This window comes from Seriola aureovittata, chromosome 13, assembly GCF_021018895.1.
Source record: "Seriola aureovittata isolate HTS-2021-v1 ecotype China chromosome 13, ASM2101889v1, whole genome shotgun sequence".
Taxonomy (NCBI): Eukaryota; Metazoa; Chordata; class Actinopteri; order Carangiformes; family Carangidae; genus Seriola; species Seriola aureovittata.
Window position 1 is genome coordinate 8,028,693 of NC_079376.1, and position 18,001 is coordinate 8,046,693.

General features: G+C 40.0%; 1 protein-coding gene across 3 annotated transcripts in view; it reads left to right on the top strand.

Annotated features, from left to right (window-relative positions):
• Nucleotides 1–18,001, top strand: part of mta1 (metastasis associated 1) — a 42,096-nt gene that overhangs the window by 3,832 nt on the left and 20,263 nt on the right. For all 3 annotated transcript variants that reach the window (XM_056393093.1, XM_056393095.1, XM_056393096.1), the window contains exons 2-3: nt 7,651–7,718; nt 11,209–11,302. In XM_056393093.1, coding sequence (XP_056249068.1) covers nt 7,651–7,718; nt 11,209–11,302 — 162 coding nt within the window. The remainder of the gene's footprint in view (nt 1–7,650; nt 7,719–11,208; nt 11,303–18,001) is intronic.

Below are 18,001 nucleotides of genomic sequence, written 5' to 3' on the forward strand. Positions count from 1 at the left end.
ACTTGCCTGAAAATGTATACACCTGTCCTTTAAATTAATACTTGCACTGAGGCTGTCGGAGTGTGAAAACTCTTGTGCAGAATGTGCTAAATGTGCTGTAGTGTTTACTAACTTAAAAAGTGACAAACTTTGGTGTCAGGACCCGCATTTCTTTTGGCTCGTGACTGGTGAGGATTTTCCCCATGCTGCCAGTTATGATTCAGAACCTGCCTAAAGGTGTTGTTGTGTTTACTACTCTACAAACTGACTAACTTACAAACTTTGACAGTGCCCACACATTGCTTGGCTGGTGGCTGGTGTTAATTGCCCACGCTGGCAGTTGCCTCTCTCGCAGATCTGGTGGGTGTACTCGCAGAGTGAAGATCTGAGGCTTGTTTCGCTGCCATCCTGCCAAATACAGGATGGTCAGTTGAACAGATACACGACAGCTATTAGATTATTTCAACAGAGTGTCCCTATCATCATATTTGTTTAGAGGCCAAACTGCACAGTGCACATACATCCATCACAATAAACAGGATTTGCTATGGGCTAGCTGCCTTGTAACATCTTTGTAGGACCACAGTTAATTAAATTCAAGATGTGGTCATCTAAACTACCCTAAAATAGTTTTGAATAAAACCTGCACATGTTTGCTGATTAATCACATTTAAACAAGAACAAGCTGCAGTAATTGCTGCAGCGAAAGTTGCAGGATAGATGCGTGATGGGAGTTAAAATGCTAATACTTTTTATTAGATCAAATCCCTCTCTGCTTAAACATCATTAAACATAATATTAAACAGAGCAAACGCTCACATTAATTAATGTTTTACATTCTAGTGTTGAATGTGGATTATCTCTCAGGTCAGAAGAGAGAAGAGAGTTGCAGAGCAGTAAGTGTCTGAAAAGTACATGCTCACTTTGATCATGCAGGGGTGACAACAGGAATTGGTAGGATGGATGGATAGATAAATGGTTAAGTCTCACTCTACAGATGTGAGCAGCTGTGTCCAGGTTTGATCAGGGAAAGTAAGTCATATTAAAGTGTGAAAAAGGAGCAGATTGATTCAGAAGATTAAATTACCTGCCTTTTACTATAGAAAACCCTCCATCTGAGCCATAATCTATTCCACGCTTGCTGCTCAGGATGACAGACACACCTCTCAGTGTGTGCGTGTGTGTGTGTGTGTGCGTGTGTGTGTGTGTGTCTATGAATAAGCACTGGATGGCTGTTGAGGGGGTATGCGCACGTGGACAAGCGTGGGCGGATGTTCACGTTCTCTGTATCCTGCCTCTCTGTCCCTCTCGTTCCTCGAGCCCAGTCCTTTTCATTACTGTCATATATAATGTACTGTTTATAGACACCACCTCTGTACCTACTACGGGTGCGTAAAGAGCTTTAGTGGTTTTTGAATCCCAAATTAACTGTGTCCGTGTATTGAATATTGTCAGGTGCATAAAATTGGCCCTGAAAATTCTGATTAGAATTTTAATTCTGTAGCGTATTACAGTATTTTATTTTGGTTTAAGTTCCTGTATTTTGATTGTTTGTTTAAAGATATCTTTAAATACTATAGGTTTGTGCTTAATTTGTTGAGGTTTTTGTTACAAAAAGTGCTTTTCTCACCAAAATGAGGCATCCTGAAAACGTTTCTGTACTAGTAACAAAATTCAGGTATTATATTGCCAGCTATATGGCTCCAAACCATGACCCATTCTTCGGTTGATTCTACTAGTGATGCTACACGTCTTTGGCACTAGGTGTACTCCCATTAGGCTTCGCTGCTGGCACACAGTATATTGCATGGCAGCGAGGGCAGAAAACTGCTTTACTGAAGCCAGCAGCAGAAACTGTTGATTCTCTATCAGGTGATAAGAAAATGTTGGTAGATAGTGTGACAGAATGCTGTAGCAGAGGATATACTGCAGGGCTGCAAATACCGATTATTTTCATTATCAGGTACTACCAAATTTTCTGTGTAAGATATAGTACACTATTGCGCAAGTTCTCAGAGTTTTTAGTTTGACAGTGCCTGCTCTAAACCCTTCATCACGGGTTGCAAATGTCTGTGAGCTGTGAACAGTTTGACAGCCAAAAAGTGATGTTCCCCTCTCAAATTCTTTTTTTTATTTGAATAGTTCTTGAGAGTCAAGGAGAGATAACAAACAATCCGGTCCTGACCACTAGTTTAGGAACTGCTGTACCGAGGTGCAGTAGATTAATGTAAAGATCAGTATGAGGATGTTTAACGTGTTAAACCAACATCTCTCAGGCAGTGAATTGTTCAGTCCAGACTTTAAATTCATCTTTAGACAACTTCCAAGCTTTGACAGAGACAATACTTTTTCTGTGCTGAGACATACAAAGATGTGTGTTTTTCACAGCCTTTGCAGTTTTTCAGGTAGGCGCAGGTGGAACATATTGTTTTCTGTGCTGAATATAAAGACTGTGGCAAAACACTGGTCTGGTTTTTTGACAGGTTTAGTCTGTGTTATGTTGATAATTTTTAAACATTTTATGAACTGTTGACAACTCAGATTATCCTAAATTGAGACGTCAACACAGATAACATCATGACAAACTAACCAACGTGTGAACCAGGCCTGTTTTACTGACAAGCTGAGTGGTTAAGATGGGAATCCATGAGCAGGGTATGTCTATGACAACCTCTGATTATCTTCTTGATTTTGTCCGTAAAATGTTAGAAAATGGTGAAAAGTGGCTGCTATAATTTCTCCAAAACTCAAAAATACTCCGTTCACTTTCATCCATGACAAAGAAAAGCAGGGAATTGTCACATTTGAGAAGCTTTAACCATCACACGTTTGGAACTCGTGCTTTTAAAATGACTAATCAATTATCAAAATAGTTGCAGATTAATTTTCTGGTTGGTCTGATTTACCAATTAGTCCACACTTCGATGCTGATTATTATACCTTTTTTTTAAAATTCATTTCAGATTTTTGCCTTTATTTTAAGTGTCTTACTCATTCGCCCATTTCCATCTCTATCAGGCTGTGCACTTATGTGTGTGTCTGATACCCTCCAGTCTCCCTCTCTCTGTCCATACCCAGACTCCATCAGTTAACTCATGTTTTCCCTCTCTCATCACTGCGTCTCCCTGACTGTCTGTCTCTCTCTGGCCTGGTTTGAATCAGCCCAGCAGACTCTCTCTTTTGGGGCTCAGTAACATGCCTTGATTGGCTCGCACTAAATTCGACTGCACTGTGACATCATAGGCGCCGGAGCCATGTGATTGGTTGACGCTGGGAGAGCGGGGGATGGAGAGCATGAGGGTGGGTGGGTGGGAGGGGGGGGTTATACGCGGGTTGAGGCGGCGGGAGGGCTGATGGGAAATGGAGAGACTGAGTGACGCTGCTCAGTGCCTACAGGCCCTCTCCTCTCTCTCTGTTGCTCTCATTTTGAGTTCCTCTCCAGCTCGCTCTCTACCAGGCTTCGGCTCCTCACATGGTGGAAACTCCAACACTCAAACATCCCATTCTTGACTGTCACTTAACCGTTTTCCTCCCGCTTTTTCTTGCCGGAGGGGACACGGGTTGAACGTTAAAGTGATTCCATTCTTGGTAATTTCAGTTCCCGATGCCAGGAAAAAGGAAGACGGTGATCTGTGCCCAATATCCCACCTTCACAGTGATTCTAAATGCACTGGGAGACGTGTCGTCACCAGCGCCCCAAAAAAAGTGTTCTAATGAGCGGCGGCAATTCACACCCGACACCACAGCAAAACTGAATGTTCGACATGTGGTTCAGCTTCGGTTTGAAACGTTCATGACGCATTTTGGCTCCCGATTAATGGGTCCCTCAGAACTGGCAACCGTTGAAGGCCGCAGTTCAGCGTCAACATGTCTCTCCGTGGTTTGTCATGAGACCTGTCCCTGTTTTTGAGCTTTTTGATCAGGGTTCTTCTGAATGTTGACAGCTTTATTTACCTTTACGTCTCCAGGGAATGTTTTTTTCTTTTAGCAGCCATCCTAGGTTCAGAACATGCGGTCCCGTTAATGTTGAATTAACCCAAACTATTTTTATAATGGAGTAATCATTTGAGTCATTTCTCTTGCGGATATTGCACTGGTTCCAGCTTCTCAAATATAACAATTTGCCATTCTTTGTTTTTATATCAATGTATATTGAATTTATTTGGATTTTGGACGGTTGACCAGACAAAACAAGCTACTTGAAGACAACTTGACCTCTGGGAATTCGTCACAGGCATGTTGTGGCCTCAATTATTACTTGCATTCAAAGAAATGTTGGCAATGCTTTATTTTACAAGCCTGTTATTTCCTATTTACTTTACTTGAAAGAACCATGCAGGACTATTTTATTTAGGTTATTTTTGTTACTTCAAATAATTGCTGAGTTTATTATCGACTTCCAGGTGAATTTCCATTAAGGAATTGCCCCAAAACCTTAAATATTATTCATTCATTTATTATTGCAAACTTTAATCTTCATTTATGCCACATTTTTGGTTTGTTTGAGGACATACTTCACATTTTGCATGTGCAGTTCACCTGCTGTCACATTCTGTCCTCTGAACCAAAGTCTTAAAGTTGTGCTATCTTAGGATGTAGAAATATAATTGGAACCAACTTTACCAACTGATCACTCCTTCATTTTACGTATAATTAGTATCAAACTATATGGCCCTTTTCAGGAAACTTCTTAGGTGACGATTTCCAAAGGATGAAAGCCCAGGTGACTTTTTCAAATTGCTTTTTCTGTAAGACAAACAATCCCAAACCCAAAGATACTTAATGTACTTTGCATTTCCGATGAAGAAAAACAGCAGATCCTCATGTTTGATAAGCATCAATAGTTTGATGTTATTGATTAAAAACAATTTATTGATTTGTTGGATCATTTTTGCTTATTAGCTGTCCAATGACATCCTTGCATTGTGTCTGTTTTAGGAAAAAACAAGAAAAATTTGCAGATTAATTATCTCATGATTGAGTAATTGATTGATCGACTAATTGTTTAGCTCTAATCAAGTTTGTTGCTTGAGGTTGCCTCAACCATCCTTAATAAAATGATAGGGTCTAATTCACTTTCCCAGTCCACACTTCAGTCCACACACAACCAGTCTGGTGATCACAACTAGTCACAAGCCTGTTCCTCTGACCCCTGACCCCCAGGCTGCTGCCTCCTCCCTTGTGTGTTAGAAAACGATCAAGTCAGATGTCTTATCTTCATTTTCTGTATCAGCGCGGCTCAATTTCAAGTTGGCCTATTTGATATTCAGCAGAAGGACGAAGATGTCACAGTTGCAGTGGAGTCTAGTAACAAGCTGTTACGGGGTGACGAGCAGATAGGCACGATGTGACGATCTCTCCTCGTCTCGTAGCGATGTAGAGTAGAGAATGTGTTACTGCGGTTGCCAGAAGAAGCTGTCATTGAAATTACACTGTACATGCTTTCTGAACTGCTGTTGCTGCTGCTTTGGTTAACCCACAAGAGGAGGTGTGAAGTTCTTACATCTTCATACACAGATCATTCACTGCATACAAAATATTTAGGAATATATTAATTGAATTTACTTTATCCTGTGCCACTGCTTACTTAATTATTCTACCAGTGGGACATGTTCAGGTCTTAAAAAGCACTGAACTCAGGGCCTTAGAAGATATTAGAAAGTATTGAATTTTATTTACAAAGGCCTTGAATAGTTTTTCTTGCCTGCTGTAGACAGTCACATTAGTTATAACTTTTTCTATGTCTGTTTAGTGGCTGTCGGGAGATTAAAATAAGTAATCTGGATTCTGCCTGCGGGAGTTAGAGGAGTTATAATGTGTTTTGTCATTATTATATAAGTTATTATTATTACTAATGTTATTATTACTGCTTGTCACATTAACTAAGGAGATCGTCAACTTATAATTGGCCAGTGTCAATTTTAGCAAAAACAAAAAAAAAATTATATATATAATTTTGTGCCACTTATCTGGTTCCAGGTTATGTTAATTAATTAATCATATTACTAAGAATTATGGTCATATACACCTAAGAAGTACTGACAAAAATTTGATACTGTAAATCTCACTGTCCCCACTGGTTTAAACGTGAAACAGGTTTTTAATGTCAGTCTATCTAGTGTTCAGAAGGTCTTAAATTTAACTTGGTGAACACTGCAGAAATCCTGAATCTTGATATTTACTTGTGCAGTGTCCTTTAGAAAGCTCTAGAGAAGGGGTGTGAACCTGTTTTTCAGTAGAAGTCAAAGGTGTGCCCCTTACTCACCACCAAATCTTGTGGCTGCTTTGCGTTATGATCTGTTTGAGATCACTGCGGGTGGAGAGATTAGTGTTTCTGCCTCTTCTGTCCCCGAGAGACTGAATTTGTTATTATTTGACTCGTGAGTCTGAGGTAGAAATGTCTTGAGACCGAAATTGAGACTAAAGACGAAATGATTTGTCGATAAATTGATTTGTTGACCAACAGTAAATAATCATTACTTTAATAATCAATGAAGAGTTACAGTCAGTTTTCAAGGATTGTGCTCACCGTTCTCTGGGTCCAATGTCTCCATTGTGAGGATTGAAACTACAAGATACGTGATGGATAGATGTTTTAGCAATGTTTAACAAAGTGTTTGTAGGTGGATTTTTCCTCTAACTGGCAGTGATAGAAATGCAGTATAGATTCGGATGTCCGTGCAGATCCTGGGTGTGCTAACATGATGGGTACGTGCCTAAACCAGTTAGTGCTGGACACAGGAGGCTCAGGAAATAAACATGAGTCAGTGTGTATCATGGTTATGCTGGTGGAATTTCGGCCGATCTCTGGCTTAGTCGGTCAAGAAGATGGGGGCCTGGGGGAGTGTGGGGGATTGGGGGGGGGGGGGGGGGGGGTTCGGGGTGAAGGGAGGATAGCTCCGGCTCCAGGCAGCCTACCAAGTGTGGGGTATAATCTGACAGCACTCAGCCAAGACACATGCAGGGCTAAGACCAGGCACCCTACCAAGACTGGGGCCTGTGGGGACATCCTGGTGAGAGCTAAGCCTCCAATGGGCCTGGAGCAGAGCCAGGAGCCACACACACACACACACACACACACACACACACACACACACACACACACACACACACACACACGCATAGTAAAGCCACACATGCGTGTTAAAGCATGTGCAGTCTCTCATACACACCCACATAAACTCAAACACTCCTGCATGCAATAAACACGTGTGTGTGGTGGGGGGGGGGCAAGCACAGAAATAAAATAAGACAAAGAAAGCATGAGGGCTGAGGAAATACAAGGCTGCAGTCTCAATGGAAGGACTGGAGAGCCAGATTGTGTGTGTGTGTGTGTGTGTGTGTGTGTGTGTGTGTGTGTGTGTGTGTGTGTGTGTGTGTGTGTGTGTGTGTGTGTGTGTGTGTGTGTGTGTGTGTGTGTGGGGTCAGACCTCCCAACTATGGCTGGATCTCCTGTGTCTAATTGAGTTAATTCAACATTTTGTGTATGTCTGTATTGCACTTTTCCTGTTGACTAATTAAGTTGTCATAGTGTGGTCCAACTGGAAATCACCCTGAATATTTGGATGACCTTGCAATGCTTGACTGACATTTATTTTCCTTTCTCTTTCCATTCTCCCCTCGCTCCTTCTCTTTCTCTTCCTCCTCCTCCTCCTTTCTGTTCCTCTGCAGATTATGTTTATTTTGAGAACTCGTCCAGTAACCCACTGCTGATCAGGAGGATAGAGGAGTTGAACAAGGTGAGTGTGTGGTTGAATTTGTACCCTTGAATGCAGCACAGATCATGACCGCTGCACATCAGATTTCATGTCTCTTTCCATTTAATCATTTAAATAATTTCTCAACAAAAACACCAAACAGTAAAGTGAATATCTTTGGGTTTTAGACTGTTGGCCAAAACATTTGACATCAGTTTGGGCTGTTGGAAATTATAACAGGGATTCCTTAGTATTTTCTGACATTTTATGGACAAAATAATAAATTGAACTAATGAAACTCATTAGTTGCAGTTTTGGAAACTATAAATTTGCCTTTATGTGTCATTATTGCCAAAACTGTGTCCAACTTTTGTGAGGATTTGTAGTTTTCCTCTGTTTTAGATCATTGTAAATTTGATTTGGACTACGAGTCGGACAAAACAGACATTTGAAGATGTCACCAGGAAACAATTAGAGATGTAATGAACTTAGCCTGCAACTGTTTTGATAATCGATTAATTGTTAGTCATTTTTCAAGCAAAAATACCAAACCTTCTGTGTTCTAGCTGCTCTTTGTCGTATATGACAGTAAATGGGACATCAATGGGTTTTAGACAGTTTGTCTGACTGCCAAAGAAACAAAACAAAACAATTTGACAAAACAAATTGAAGGTGTCACATTTGTCTTTAAGAAATATTTTGTGAGGAACATATACATCAAGATTATTATTTGTGTAAGAAAGAAAATTCTTCAACTTTTTTTTATGAGTTAAAGTCATTATAAAGCCAGTATTTTATAATGGAAAAATACATAAAGGATAATCAAAATATCCTATTTTAAATATGTTAAATGTCTGGCTCAAATAATATATGTTTATTGCTCTGAAAGCAGTAAATACAGTATTGTATTATCATGTCAAAAGTATGATGATAATGTTGCTGTGGAGGGTGATTGGCTAAATCCCAGCCTGCCATCACCTACATTGTTCAGTCAAAGAAGCAGAAAAAGAGTCCTGTCCCTGTAGACTAGTTACAGGTGCCTGATGTCTGTCGTCTGTCCCAGGCCTGTGCCGGATAATATGGAGGCTGTTTAATGTGATTGACACAAAGCTCAGAGTGAGCCCTCTATTCTGCCTGTCACTGTCAGTCTCTCTGCTCCTCAGGGATCTTTGAGTTTCTCTTCCATAAGGTTTCAGATACATGTCTAGAAAATATAGAACAGTGTGGGGAGAAATCTTGACAACCAGCAGCTGCTCAAAACTATTGAGAGAGAGAAAATTAAAACTTTGGCTGAATTGACTGTGCGTAATAGCCTGTGTATGTAATGCTAAGTAGTCTAAATTATATAACAGTGACTCGGATATAAGTGTTGCTCATCGAAAATTCATCAACCTTTCTGCTTAACTACCACATGCTTACAGTGCACTACACCTTGATATATCCCTGTGATCATACCACATATGCCTTTACCTTTTCTCTGTTTTTCTTACATCATACTCATGTCATCCTCCTGCCTGTATTTTTTTTTTTTTTTTTGTCCTTTCCAGTTTCTCTCTTATCATCCTCTGTTCTGTTTAGGTAACAGTTTTAACTTGGATGAACATATAAATATCGCTGAATTTGTAATGCCAAAGGGAATCAATCTTAATTCTGCCTTAGTTTGTCAGATTTGCCATGTGTTTTCACTGAAATGTGAAGGAATCGTGGAAATGGTGTGACATTAACTTATTAAAATGCAATCAGAATCAGCAGAGGTAGTCGGGGTATCTTCAGGCCGAGGGAGGTTGTAAAAACCAGATCATCTTATGATGGTATCACAGCAGCTGCGACGCCCACCAACATGTTGATTTTCTGACTAGGGATGTTCCTAATGACCAATTTCCCTGTTGATTAAACAAATTTAAATTTAGACTACGTAACTAGTCTAAAAGCAAGACCATCTGAAAACGGTCAAAAATGAGTGTGAGTAAACTCAGAGTCATATTGGGTTGCGAGTGTTGCTAATGTCGACCCACACACACACACACACACACACACACACACACACACACACACACACACACACACACAAACTTCTGCGAAAACTGGAAAAGCTCCAGTACTATTATTCCAGAACTCTGACCTTATGTAAAATTCATATGTGGACCTTTAAATAGTTATTTTTAATTGGTTCATCCATCTATCAATCCATCCATTTTCTGCTGATTATTCAGGTCTAGGTCGTGTTTAATTAACGATATTATTAGGTATTACTGTTACACACTGCTGCGTCATACTGGCAAAAATGTGATATAAATGTCGGTGTTAATTTTAAGCCTTATCATCCCTATTAGTTTCCATTGATATTCAATCTGGTAATGAATAGTTCTTAAATTTAACAATGAGGATGCAGCAGAAACCTGGTAGTGCTTTAAAAAGATTTTAAGTTTTGTGAAGTTCTCCATTAATGTACTTTGGTGCATCCTTATGACTGCAGATATACATGTCCCATATTTATGTCATAGTGCTGACTGTAAGTCTGTTTACCCTTGTCACTTCCTTTCTTATTATTGTGTTATGTTCTGCTTCGCTTAACCTGTAGAGCAAGTAAGGTTTACAGGTTAAACTTGTACGCACAAGGAAATGCTTAAGAGAATTTTACTTAATTTTAGCTGCGGTTGCGTTTGTACTTGTTTGAAAATGAGTGTCGTGCCACTAAAAAACAAAATGTAAACAAAAATTGGGAACACAGGGCAACACAGTGGAAGTCCTCCACATTTCATTAAAAACATTCATTTGTAAAGAAGAGTGTTATAGTTTGCTCTAAAACAATCATAAATGAGCAAATTACCTTTTTTTAAAAAAATAGGACAGAAATAGGATCTGTCCACTGTGTTTGCTTTTTCTCCATCATCTCTACATCCATCTTCCTCTCGCATTATACCTCACTGGAAGGATTCATGACAGAGTCCCTTATCCAATATGCTCGGCCTGTAATAGGGTACAAATATGATTGTCAATGATATTTAACACTTTAAAGAATCAGAGTTTATCAATATTGTAATTTATACTCTGTTATTCCATTTTCCTTTTATGTGTATGGTGTTAAAAAGAAGTAAAAGCTAAAAATCAATTTCTAAATGAGCCTTATTGCTTTTGAACTTCAAGTTATTTTACCCAGAGTGGTCGTTTTTCCTTTTTCAGGTGGTATTCGATGAAACATTGTCATGCAGCTCCTAATTTATAAACAGTGTTGCAACAACATACCAATGTAGTGTTGATGGGAAGAAACGAATCTTAGGATTGCATAGACAACCCAAAACACGCCTTTCCTGTCCTGATAACTGCAACACTTTATGTGATTTTGTTGAACTGCTGTAGTCTCACACTGCGTTTTCAGCCAAACTTAAAAAACTAGCCTCATCTATGTGTGTGTGTGTGTGTGTGTGTGTGTGTGTGTGTGTGTGTGTGTGTGTGTGTGTGTGTGTGTGTGGGTGCTCTGTGTGCGGCACCACTTGTTGCCGTGGTAACGCCGATTGTCTCTGGTTTGCAGACAGCCAATGGGAACGTGGAGGCCAAAGTGGTGTGTTTTTACCGACGTAGGGACATCTCCAGCACACTCATCGCCCTGGCAGACAAACATGCAAGTGAGTGACCGACCATAACCCACCCAGCAAACATGAGGCATGAAAAAAACACGCCAAAAAACTGTTCTTTTTGGCAACACTCTGCAGTTATTTTCCACTGCAAAGTTGTAGTGTCTTCACATCCAATCGAAGAAGATTCCCCTGAACTGGAAAATACAACTCTATTTGTTATGAGGTTTGATTGTGAGGCTTGTTTGTGCACAAGATTTTATCAAGGGGCGATACAAAATTGAATTGAGTTCGTGAGCTGTTACTGAGCTGAGAGAAACAGTCCAGACTGCAGCCCCTCCTCTGGTGGGTCTGATTTCAGACAGCATTCGATCTGCTGGATGTATCCATATGATGCCACCTGCATGTGTCTATGCACGTGTGCTCTTCCTGTTTAAGTGTGGGTGTGTAGCATTTACTTGAATGTGGTGCTGTTCTCAAGAGCTTGGAGCAAGCCCTGTAGTATCTGGAACAGCTGGCAGACTTTGAATGGGCTCAAGCAGCATTGTGTGGCCTTTTAATGTCCCGGGTACCAGGATGTTTTTCAGGTAAAACAATGGTTAAAAATAATGGTGATTGGAAAGAAAGAAAGTGAAAGACAGAGGCCGAGAGGGACTGAGATGGTCAGTTGAAGGTGGTTAGTAGTAAAAGAAAGAGGATGGAAGAAGACTGATTTGCTGGTAAACAAAGTGTGTCACTTAAAGGCCAGAGCCATTCTTGTCTGTCCGGGTCGCCTCCCCAGTGGTCAGTTGGAAATGATGCCTTCAGGGCACTGCTCCAGAGTGCCTGAATTCAAAGACTAAAGAAGAAGAGAGGGATGTTGTGATTTATTCTCTCTGTAGGAAATTTACTTTTTATTGAACATGACAAGAAGTTGCCTCTTTGACCGTTTTAAGAATGTCTTTGTCCTTTGCTTCTTTATTGTTCTTATCTGAATTTTTGTTCAAATGAAAAGATTGTAAATCTTGTCTGCTAAACACACGTTCACTAGATGTTGATAAAGATTCTGAAATTAATGTGTTTCAGTTGAGGATTTAAGACCTGACTGTAGGCGGAATTTGTTTGTGTGGTTTAACCATTGGTTGTCTACACTCTGCTCCATCCTTAGTATAATCTTATATCTTACAGATATAAAAAATTCAGTGAATGTGTAAATGTGACACAAAGGCAGCAAAAAGAAAAGATTATTTTCGTTGTTAATTAATCTATTGAAGTTTCTTTTTTTCAATTAATCATTCAATCTACTCTTTAAAAGGTCAAGACAATGTGAAAAATGTACAAGGTGACATATTGCAAATTGTTATAGTTTATTATAATTATCCTTTTGGAAATTCCTCAGGATTCAGCCGAAGAATAGAATATGACTGTCTCATTTTGTGCCGGGAAAAACTCTGGTGGTGGACACAGAACGTTTTCACTTCCCTTAAAGCAAGTGGAAAAATCTGCAAAACACGAGTCTGTTCAAGACTAAAGGATTGTATAGGTTTGTTTAGATATTGTGTTGTATACATTGTAAAGACATTTTTGCAGTCTGAAGGCTACAGTATTTATATTTACATTATTCTGTATCATATTCATTTAAACAAAAACAAGCAGTTTGAATGAAGTGTCTTTTGACCACGTCTGAAGCCAAAAGTGTTTTACAGCTGTTCTGAATGGCCACATTTTGAGGTGGTTTGAAGATAAGTGCCATCATGGAGAAGGGCAAGACGCAGTGAATAGTACAAATGCGAATAATGGAGCTCACTTTCAAACAGTCTCTCCTGAAAGGCATTTATGGTGTTGCACTGAACTGTACACACAAAAAGTGGCATAAGTAGCTGTGTAGTAAATGAAAAAAGAGAACTTGAGAGCAATTTAAACCCTGCATTACCTTTTCACTGCACACCTGGCCAGTCACTGTGTATAGTGGGCGTGATTGTCAGATTGTTGGTTTTAAAAAGTGTCAAAAGACCACACATGAAAGGGAAAAAAGGCCAAGGCCTTTGTGTAAAAACGCACTAATTTGAGTACACAGTGACACGGCCGAGTGGACTGTGTATGTTCCACATCTGGTCTCAGATGACCTGTATGTCTCTTTGTGGTGCAGCATGAGTAATGTCAACAGCAGTTGCAGGCACACTTTATGGTTATGTAGGCTTAAAGGGCACTTACTGAAATTGTATGTAATCACGCTCTCCTACCTGTGCACGTGCTGTCAGGAGTAGACCCACTACTTCATTTTAACACGTTCTGATGTAGCTCACTCCAGCAGTCATACCAGCAGTGTTGTCATACTACAGTATAAACGCTGCCATCGTATAGTCCAGGCTAGCAAACGCAGCCACTAAACTTTGACTGGGTGTGGCAGGCTAAATGTTGGCTCTTGGGGTGTGAAAGTGTGTGTGCATATGTGTGTGATCGTGCGTGTGTGAGTGTGACTTTTAACTGCAGAGTCCGCAGAGGTGGGCCGTGGGGGGGGGGGGGGGGGGGGGGAGTATCCGTGGCAGGAGGGGATTGTTTGTTCTGTTGGACCACACAGCATCAGTTCCCCAGTGTGAGTGTGTGTCCCTTTAAGAAAGTCTGTGATTATTTTTGAACAGTGTTTGTGTGCGTTCATACACATGCTGTTTCATCTGCACAGGACTTTTTCTTTTTTTTTCTTACATGATTTTTGGTTATTCTGCTGAAGATGTACTCCTTTGGTGTGTCTGCTAAAAGAATGATGAAGCATTATGACTTTTTTAAAGGTCCAATCATCAACCCAAATTAAGAGAGAAAACACTCTTGAATGTTTTTGTTTTGGTGTGTGTCCTTCTTACTTCTTGTTGCATGGTAATCGCCAATTAAACATGAATATTTCAGTTGTAACCAAGCAAAACCAAATCTTTTTGTTGCATTTTTGGTCAGACAAAAGTAGATACAACAAACAGAGCAGTGTCATAAAAGTACTGGCAAAGTGGTAGATGTAGCAGGGCATTGTTTCTGAACCTGGACTAATGTTTGTATCGGCTGTTCCTATGCAGGCTTCTTAGTTTTTGGCTCTGCTCTGCCAGCTGCAGTTTGGTAAGGGGCTTCCAGACATTTGCAATATGTAAAAAATGCATGGCAGGAATGGCTGCACACCGCATGGGTGTGGGCTGTATCCTGTCTACGTTTCTGTAGCTGCAGCCTCACTGTATGTGCCTTTCTGTGTGTGTGTGTGTGTGTGTGTGTGTGTGTGTGTGTGTGTGTGTGTAGATGTGTTCCTATATGCATGATGGACTTGAGTTCTTAGCTCTGGGTCCTGTCACAGGAATTGCTGGAGGGGTACATTTAATTCAGTTTCGTTATGGATCAGTGGAGAATGGCAGTCGTGTGTGTGTGTGTGTGTGTGTGTGTGTTTGTGTGTGTGTGTGTGAGAGAGAGAGTATGAGCCTGTGTGTCTTTATGTGTGTCTGCTGTGAGTCATTGATCAAATATTTTGCTTGCAGAGAATCTGAGCACTCCCTCAATGGGGCCTCCAACTTCAGCATTAGCCCCTCCCCTGTGAGCGTAGCAGCCTCCTGAGTGGTCAGCTGCTGTGGTGAACTTGGCATTTTACCTCCCTGACCCCTCCCTTCAGACGTTTGAATTTGCCATGACTCAAACCTTTTTCTATTTTTGAAGTGTGGCTCCTAGCTCTCAGAAACAATAGACAACAATGTCAGTGAACTGATGCACAGAACTGGAACCAGTTGAACTGAAGTCAAGCTGATTGGGGGTCAAGTACTAGTTTATTGCAGCCAAAGTGGGTCATAAACCTCTGTCACAGCCCTTTTTTTCCCCAGATTATCGTTCTATAAGTGAATTCATTCGCAGCACAGGAGTCCCAACATGGAAACAACCCCTCACCCTGCCAGTAGTGGTGCCATGTTTTACCACTTGAGCTACACAACCTCTCTCTATTTGACGGGAGTCATGATATTATTTAATAATGGGACTAGGTCCTACAGTGAGAGAATACAGTTCTAATTTACATCCCAGTCTGCAGAGCTTTATGAACTGCTGCCTTATAAGCTGCAATGTAACAACAGCATCCTCACTGCATGTGGCTTCATGTCGCCTCGTGTTGTTGTTGTGTCTGTCTGGGAGCACGTGGAGATTTCATGTTGCGGTAAATAAATGTTAAGCAGCTAACTGATTACTTTTTAGCTTTCGGAAAATTGAATCAAGTATGTTATATTTGTGAGGGAGGAAGGGGAAGTTATTCCTAAAAATACCTTTGTGTGCTGCAGAAAATTATGCTAAAATGTACCCCTGTGTGTACATACAGTGTGTTCAGCAATTAAGCAGTTTTGGCAGTTTTTACCTTTCTGCTTGTAAACTAAACCGCTGTTGCTTTTAATGACTAGCTGCGTTTCTTATGGTTTGAACTATGATTACATGTTCTTCAGAAGACAGGTTAGTGGGAGAAATCAGTGACTTTTATTCTGTACTTATGTAAACTCGTTGTTTACATGCAGTTCTATGCTAAGCAGATTTCTAACACATCTTTCAACACAGGCTGGCATATGTTAAATACCTCAATGAACTGGCATATCTAAGCACTTATAGTGTAGCACTGTACACGCTTTTTAGTTTTTCTTATTTTACATATTCCAAATTTTGAATGACATCTCTTGCTCCTTAGTGGCTGTGTAATGTAACATCCATGGTCTTTGTGAGCCACATCCACTATTTTAAAACTCCTTTAGAAGCCAGGTTAGGTGTAAACATAATAAAAGACCCCCCATTAGAGACATTTGGTTTCTTGTTTACATTATAAGAAAGTCTCCAGTTTCTAAATGGGAAGTCTTTTTTTATGTGTGAAAAAAAAAAAATCTCTTGTCATGTCAACAAAGTTATCTCGGCTTGAGACTGTAGACCGCAAGTTTTTAATGAAGGCTACGTTACAAAGTAAAGGTTTGGAGTTTGAAAGACTTGGGCTTTAGCCAGACTGGGGGCGTCTGATGAAAAGACAAAACTGAATTGCATCATAAGATGTATAGGATTCAGCATTTTGCAGCTTGACTCATATGACTTGGATCATAAAAAAAAAAAAAGTCCCTCAGTCTTATGTAAGTGCAGTTCTCAATCGCTGGAGTACTCTTGTAAGTGCATTCAAACTGACATACTGCACTGTGCAAAGGTTTTAGACCCAAACCGTAAAGTGAGGAATCTTTCAGAAATAATGCCATGAATAGATTTTATATATCAATTAACTTCATACAGAGTGCAGTAAAAACAAAACCAAAAAAAAACACTAAAACAAAATTTGTCGTGACTACTATTTGCCTTAAATAAAGCAAGTTCTCCTCAGTACACCTGTACACAGTTTTTCACAAGACTCGGCAGGTAGATCGTTCCAAGCGTCTTGGAGAACAGTTCTCCAAGTTCCTTTGTGGATTCAGGTTGTCTCGTTGTTTTCTGTCTCTTCATGTGATCCCAGACTGACTCCATGATGTTGAGATTAAGGCTCTGTGGGGGTCACACCATCTGTTGCAGGAATCCTTGTTCTTCTCGTCTCTGGAGATAGTTCTTCATGGGTCTGGTTGTATGTTTGGACTCGTTCTCATGCTGCAGAATGAATTTTGGACCAATCAGATGCCTTCCTGATGGTACTGATGATGGATAGGAATCTAAACATGTAAAGTGCCTAAATGTTTGCACAGCACTGTATATGGGTGTAATAATCCATCCGTGTGGAGGAAAGCGCATTCCCTGAGAACACTATACAACTAATTCAAACAGTACATGTAACTCAAATAAAGACGTGTAGCTTGTTCATAAAGTTTATAATTTTTGTATCAAGTGAAGGGTATGCATAATTAGCCACGGCTTCAGTCCACAGTTTTAATCAGTGCTTGAATCTGTTTTTGACAATGATTTATTTTGTGACTGGGAAGGCATTTTACTGCTAATTTATATTAACTTAAAGAGCCAAAAAAGATCAATCAAACCACATTATCCCAAACAATGTGCTTCTGTTAATGCAGGAATACTTGCTGTTTTTTCTTATTGTGCCTCTGATTGTGCAGCTACTAATATACTGCAGAGGCTTTGAAGCTTCCCACTTCCCTTACAAGGTTTTATCTTAAGGTTAACCTTTTATATCACCAGTTCGATAACTGAACCACACACTGGGTAGCTCTGCAGTTCCAGCTCCAGGACAAATCCCTGATGCAAATCTTCAGTGAATGTATACTAGACCTGAAGTCCCATTGTTCCATTTGAACAGACACAAAAAATGATCAGCACCACAGCACTACATTGTCCTGACGAACTGTTGTTGTTTTCAACTGACTATGCTGGCCTTGTTCTTACTCTTGTTTGGAATGTGCTGAGAATGAAGAAGAACGTCCATGATGCACTTGTGTGAGGTGGAATGACATTAAAATTGAAATAGTTTTCGTGTTTTGTTTTTTTTTCAAACTTGTCCTTGACTGGGCAAACATGTAGTCTAGCCTGCAGACCTGAAGACACAATCACCTTATTTAATATGGGAGCTGGAGCTCGGCAGTATTGACAAAACTGTTATCTCAACATTGGTTATGTGGTGATGTTTTGGGTATTACTATGGGTAATTCCATTCATTTATTTTTTATAGGGGTGAATAATTTAGTCACTGAGAAGAAAAAAACATTTCTAATGGACATGACCGTTAGATGAGCTCAGAAAATTGCGCATGACTTCACTGTAATGCAGTCTTTAAGACCAGGTTAAGACTGTTTA